Raw genomic sequence first — 6,095 nt, 5'->3', positions numbered from 1 at the left:
GCATGCAGTAAAGGCTTATCACAGGAATCTTGGCATACTTCTTGTTATTTTTGGTGAAATTTTGTCAAAATTGAAAGAGGAAAGAATTCTCCATTTTTATAATTTTTTTCTGATGTACATTGTATATGCATATGGTCATGACCATTAGAAACTTTGAGCTGATTCTGATCAAAATTAGATTTTTTGTGAATTTTAAGTTGCTTAAAGACAACTTGATGCTTAAGTTGCTTTGGTATCCTTACAACATATGGATGCCAAATTTTGTCAAAATTGTAAAGGAGAGAATTCTTTATTTTTATAATTTTTCTGATGCATATACACAATGTACACATACTCATGTTGCTTAGAAGCCTTGAGCTGATGTCAATTAAAATGGGATGATTTACAAATTTTTGAACTTGTTCAAATCTGGCAAAAGGCCCTCAGCCCCTCACTCTACTGTAGTACATACATGTATATGTAGTCTTCAGCCAAATTTTATAAAAAAATTGAAAAGGAGATAATTCTGCATTTTTATAGTGTACTTATGATGCTTAGAAACTTTAAACTGATGCAAGTCAAAGTTAGATTTTTATGAATTTTTAAAGTTGCTCAAAAAAGCCATGTATGACTACTGTAGTACTTGTCAGCTCATAAAGCATGCTGTTTAGCTCACTTAGCATGCTTTGTGGGAAACACTGATACAGTAGGTATTTAGAATTTTCAATAGAGTCTCAATATACCGTATACGCCATATATTTTGTGGGTATAAAATTTCGCAATTTGGCTGCATTTTTGTATTCGCAAATAAAAATTTTGCAATTTTAATGTAATTACCACACGTACTATATAATCAGCATGCTATTTTGTGGATTTTAATTTTGTGAATTTTGTCAAAACACAAAAATTTCAAAATTTAATCCTGCGAAATATATGGCATATACGGTGCCTATTGTGAATAGCTTGCAGACTGCACCACGTGGCAATGGAAATGCAGAATTTTGTGGTGGAAAAATTTTGCAATGGAGCAAGAACAGCAAAATTCACAAAAATAATTTACCACGAAAATAGACCGGTATACAGTAAGTCATGTATAGTTTAATTATGGACTTTTATAATATTATTTTTTTCAGATGCTCATAACTCAAATTTGAACTTGAACTTTTGCATCAATAACAGTTTTTAAAATAGTTTTATGATGCCCATAAGTGCCATATTTAACCATGATTTAACTTGTATGGGCTTCAATTTTGAATAGTATTTACACAAATAATTCGTATTTTGAATCGTTGCATTGTGCATAGATTTTATTACTAGTCTATTTCATTTTGATAGTTTTTGCTGCCGGATGATTTGAAGCCAAGGATGTATCACATGTCATGCAGTTATCACATTCAAGACTCTCAGACTGACGTTATCATATTTGGTGGAAACAAAAGACGAGAATCAAAGTATCACAGGAACGTTGTAACATCTCCAATCATCATTCGATTTGGTTAGACTTGTAATGTAATGTTTTTGTTGTACGTTACACAAATTTCAGAGCATAAGAATTGCATGTAGAAATTTTTAGTAAACTATAAAGCCTCAGTATGTAGTATACAGAGGAGCACTGGAGTATTATGTATAGCAATTTTACCTATACTACAGCTGCTTTGTCCAATGCCAGAGTACAGTACAATCTGCTCTCTTAAGTTTTACTACATGTACAGTGGAACCTCCGAGTAACGAAACTTTTGGGACACAAGAATCTTTTCATTACATAGAGGTTTTCATTAAAGGGAAGTTTTGTAAATGAGGCATCCCCAATGTGAGACTTTACCTTCTTATAAAAAATGAGGGGCAGTAGACAGTAGAGTAAGCTGGGGAACAAATTGCAGAAGAGAAAAGTAGAATAAGAAAATAAGTTTGCAGAATATGTTTCAAAATGAGGGAAAGGCTATTAAAGGCAATTATCTGTGCTCCTGGATAGTAAGATAGCAAAAAAGAGTGACAGAGCATAATGTGAGGAGAAGAAAAGACGCCATTTTTACAATGGGTGGGTCTCTTTTTAATTGATTAACATATCATATGACGCCACAGAACTAGTGCGCATGCGTGGCCATGCCCACTTTTCATTAAATGGAAGTAAAATGGCACCTTGGTCAGAAAAAAGCTTTCGTTATTTCGTAACAGAGGAGTTTTTGTTAAAGGGAGGTCCATTTTCATCGAAAAACTGGGAAAATGAGTTGGTACATTTAATTTTTTCATTATAAGGAGGTTTTTGTTAAAGAGAAGTTCCGTTATCAGAGGTTCCACTGTATATAAAATCTGCATGTACTTATTAGTATTAGGTAATTTTATAAATTTTTTGGTTGGGTTGAAATTGGTTATTTAAATATACACTGCATATACATGTATACTCAGTAGTAATTGCTATTACATTAATTGTATTGTACATGTAATATGTAATTTTTATTGTTTACTCTGGTGGTCCCCAAATTTGATTAATTTAACTTACTACATGTACATGTGTATAATTAGCCACATTCCAAAGAATTGCCCATATGGCCAAAAGAAAAATTCAAATTTCGATCAGAATCAGCTCAAACTTTTTCACATGCATAGCATGCATGTACATGTACATCTGCATGTAAGAAGATGTACAATTGTGCGTCATGCATCAGAAAATGTAAAGAGAAGTCATGGCCATTTTTTGAAAAATACTCTGTACTATACAGGTAGTATGTATGGCCAGCTTTTCTAAAATTCATTTTAAAAATTCAGTTTTGATTAAAATGAGCATGAACTTTCAGTATAACATAAAAATGTTTGTCAAAAATGGAAAATGGACACGTCTTCTGAGTTTTTCACTAAGCATACTAAGTGATGATTCATAAGCTGGCAAGCACTATAATACAGTGCATCAATTGCATTTAGAGAAAATTTTTACACAACATAAGGACATGTGCATATACATGTATGTGTATCAGGAAAAAGTATAGAAATAGAGAATTATCTCATAGCCATGGCCTTTGGCCGTTGGTTCGATTTTTGAGCATCATTAAAACTAATTTGATCAGAATTAGGTCAAAGTTGATCCACAACATAAGGAAAAATTTGTGATTTCCCAGAATATTGTTAATTAGTTAATTAGCAAGGATACAAAATTAAAATACTTTGTGCATGTGTAGACTTGTGCCTAAAGCTAAGAAAGTGGAATGACAATATCAGATCTGTTATTGGTATTGGCCAGTATTGGCTATGTTAATGTTGATCATTGAAATATCGACAAAGAACATATATCGATGCATTCTCTATTACATTTAAACTATTAATTTATATACTTTTCATCAGGATAACTTTTCTCTTAACTCCAGGTTCAGTTCAGCCACTACATGAGCTATGCCTTGCACATTTAAAGAAGATAGAAGGATTGCAGTCTTCAGCACTGTTCACTTCATTGCCTCCACTGATGCAAAAAATATTGACGAGAACAAATGATAGTCAAGATTTAACTATTATTTATCCTCTTGATGTTCATTTCAAGTAACTGACACTAATTAATATTGCTTTCCATAATGCTATCTTTTATAATTTTTATCAACTGCGAACATTTAATTTTTCATCAATACCTGAATGATAATAAATAGTAATGTGTATTATCAAGAGTGGATAATCCACTCTTGGTATTATACATAATGGAATTAAATGAGTTCTTTCATTGATTATTATGTCATTGTGGTACAATTGTTATTGGCTGTTTTGTGTTGGTTTCTCTCTACTAGGTGTACTAGTATCTCTTGTCAATGGGTCCTCTGGCATATGACTAGATCTCTTTGTTGTTTCTGGCCCATCATCTTGTTCACTGTCGTCACTTTCGATTGCTTTAATTCTACTCAATGGATCATGGTCCACATTATTAGATTTAGATTTCCGTCGTCTCTTTGCTTGAATGAGTGACTCGGACAGTAAGATCTTCCTCGATCTTGTGATTGGTCCGGTGTAATGGTCATCACAACTTGCTTTGTCTAAGGTTCTTTCTGAGGCTCTCCGAGATGCTCTTTCACTAATGCTATAAATACCTAATTTTAAATCCATCATGATATTAATTTACCGTTTACTTTTTCGTCTAATACATGTACTCACTAATGGATCAATTGGTAAAGGGGATAACTGTCCCTAAATGATAATGATCATAACCATGCATATGCATAATTTAGCATGACCACACCCAGAAATTAATACTTAACACTCTAGAGAGGGAATAATGTGCTTTCTTAGCCTGTAGTAATTAATGTTATGACAATTGTTACTTTAGTTTTGGATTTCTTCTTTGTTGGTGACTTCAGTTTTGTGCCCTCTGGAAACAATTGAGCTAACTTCAGGCAATACAGCAGATTTATAGGATTAAGTAATAGGAGTTGTATGGTGTTTTAACTTACTAATGCTTGGTTCTCCTTAATTCTCTTTAAACGTTTTAACTCATAAAGAGACAGCCCCTCTTTGGAATCTTCTTCCATCGTGGAAATCGAACACGTTCAATCACGTGTCCTGATTCCTGAAAGATAAGGGGAGTGATCAAAATCTAGAGACTCTTACTAAATCTACAATGGAGATCATTGAGAAACTCAAGCTGTGAACATAATGCAACTTCAGCTTCCTTTGTCTTGCTCTGATTGTATCAATTGTCATGCAGTAGAATGGAGTCAAAATCAAAAGTACAACAAATGACATCTAAATTAATAAATTACATGCAAGCCTCACGCATGCAGCTTTTACAATCATCTATAAGCATAGCATAATTGTTACTATTTTTGTCATATGTATTATGAGATGTGCATGTTACTAGAATATATTATGTTCTGTGTTAATTACTTCTGATAATTCATAAACATGTATGTATACTTTTAATTAATAAAATGATCTTATGCTCTAGACCTATCTCTTTTGTGTTACACACAATGAGCTGGACAGCTCTGTGCAGCTCATGAGGACTTACTTGTCTATTCCATATGTTAGTAACTTACGTACAATATAGTGACCTTACTTTTTTGTGTTTATCTAATTTATTAAGCATTGTAATTCTTCTATGACATTTTAATTTCTTTTGTTCCCAAAATATCTTAACTTAATCTCTGCTAGTACATCCTGCAACTCTTAGCTAATTGCTAATGTTGTGCTGATTTAGTTCACAATTCATCATAAATGACTTTTTCTCAATTTCTGGACACAGCTATATTATTTGTGTGTAGTATATTTTTGCAATGAAGTACTTGTAGTGATTTTTATCAAATTAGAATTGATAGGAGAACCACATTAGCTCAATCAAAGGAGGAGCTAGTTCCACTGATTGGTGTACCGGACTCATTAATGGACATGCATGTACCTGTTGAATCAAAAGTAATTATTCTACTTCACTCAATCATGATCTTTTCTCTTCCTTATAGTTTGTACTAAGACTGGCTAAGGCATTACAAGTAGGAGAGTACAGAATTAAACTATTTTTATTACATGTTAACAATACAGTGGTTAGCCAAATAGCAATTTTGCTATAATGATTTTGCTCCCATTTTAATTCAGTTCTTTATAATCTAATGATGAAGTCTATTGTTGTTAAGAATACATGCACCTGTAAAAAGAATTTGAGAAACAAATTATTGAAGAAGCAAGAGTACAAAGAATTGACTGTGTTCTTGAATTAGACAAGTAAGTACATCATGTGACTATCATTTGACTTATTGTGTAGAATGAGATTACGCAAGAAGAATCGGAGGTCACCTGGTAGAGTGTATCTTGATCATCAGTTGATTGAGAGAGATATTCATGTATATGCTGATAGTGAAATGCATGTGGAATATTGAAAGATCAGTATTTTTAATAATGAGGGTATTATTCTCATACTCTAATAGAACCTAAAAAGATGAAGCTCCCAACACAGATGTAGGTGTATGTTAGAAGATGGCGTCCATCAGAATTTTCAGTTGATCCAACAGAAGAAGTTATTCTAAAATAATGCTATGTAACTTTTTCCTTTAGTTTTCAGAGTTAAGTGGAGTTCCTGTTGATCCCATTTCTGTTGCAACAGTTAGCAATTGACATTTCACTATCAGCCAGTTATTTTTCCTTTAAAAGTA

General features: G+C 32.7%; 2 protein-coding genes and 1 long non-coding RNA gene across 4 annotated transcripts in view; 2 read left to right on the top strand and 1 right to left on the bottom strand.

Moving 5' to 3' along the window:
* LOC100638130 (kelch domain-containing protein 2-like) overlaps window positions 1-3,666 on the top strand; it is a 5,905-nt gene extending 2,239 nt beyond the window's left edge. The window contains exons 5-6 of the mRNA XM_003385915.2: window positions 1,315-1,474; window positions 3,339-3,666. Coding sequence (XP_003385963.2) covers window positions 1,315-1,474; window positions 3,339-3,511 — 333 coding nt within the window. The 3' untranslated portion in view covers window positions 3,512-3,666. The remainder of the gene's footprint in view (window positions 1-1,314; window positions 1,475-3,338) is intronic.
* A 33-nt stretch (window positions 3,667-3,699) lies between these two features.
* On the bottom strand, window positions 3,700-4,483 carry LOC109581384 (uncharacterized). Its single transcript, XM_019995446.1, has 4 exons — window positions 4,404-4,483; window positions 4,275-4,340; window positions 4,076-4,140; window positions 3,700-4,033 (listed from the first exon to the last, which is right to left on the bottom strand). Exons 1-4 carry the CDS (start codon window positions 4,479-4,481, stop codon window positions 3,712-3,714), a joined length of 531 nt encoding a protein of 176 aa, XP_019851005.1. The 5' UTR covers window positions 4,482-4,483; the 3' UTR covers window positions 3,700-3,711.
* A 107-nt stretch (window positions 4,484-4,590) lies between these two features.
* LOC109581385 (uncharacterized) lies at window positions 4,591-6,091 on the top strand. Of its 2 annotated transcripts, XR_002184609.1 has the most exons (6): window positions 4,591-4,679; window positions 4,898-5,361; window positions 5,409-5,489; window positions 5,542-5,667; window positions 5,708-5,959; window positions 6,005-6,091. It is a non-coding gene; the product is annotated as an uncharacterized LOC109581385 (long non-coding RNA). The 2 variants fall into 2 exon arrangements; XR_002184608.1 differs by having other exon boundaries at window positions 5,708-6,082.
* The last annotated feature ends 4 nt before the right edge of the window (window positions 6,092-6,095 follow it).

This window comes from Amphimedon queenslandica, unplaced genomic scaffold (assembly GCF_000090795.2).
Source record: "Amphimedon queenslandica unplaced genomic scaffold, v1.1 AMPQUscaffold_13444, whole genome shotgun sequence".
NCBI lineage: Eukaryota > Metazoa > Porifera > Demospongiae > Haplosclerida > Niphatidae > Amphimedon > Amphimedon queenslandica.
The sequence above is the reverse complement of the archived record's forward strand: the minus strand, read 5'-3'. Positions and strand labels throughout refer to the sequence as shown.

What these genes read in the sequence shown, in the direction of transcription:
- LOC109581384 (XM_019995446.1), bottom strand. Translation starts at nt 4,481, where the DNA reads ATGGAAGAAGATTCCAAAGAGGGGCTGTCTCTTTATGAGTTAAAACGT. An exon ending in AGAAGAAATCCAAAACTAAA is followed by an intron (nt 4,141 to 4,274) that starts GTAACAATTGTC and finishes ATTATCATTTAG; the next exon opens with GGACAGTTATCCCCTTTACC. An exon ending in ATTAGACGAAAAAGTAAACG is followed by an intron (nt 4,034 to 4,075) that starts GTAAATTAATAT and finishes AGGTATTTATAG; the next exon opens with CATTAGTGAAAGAGCATCTC.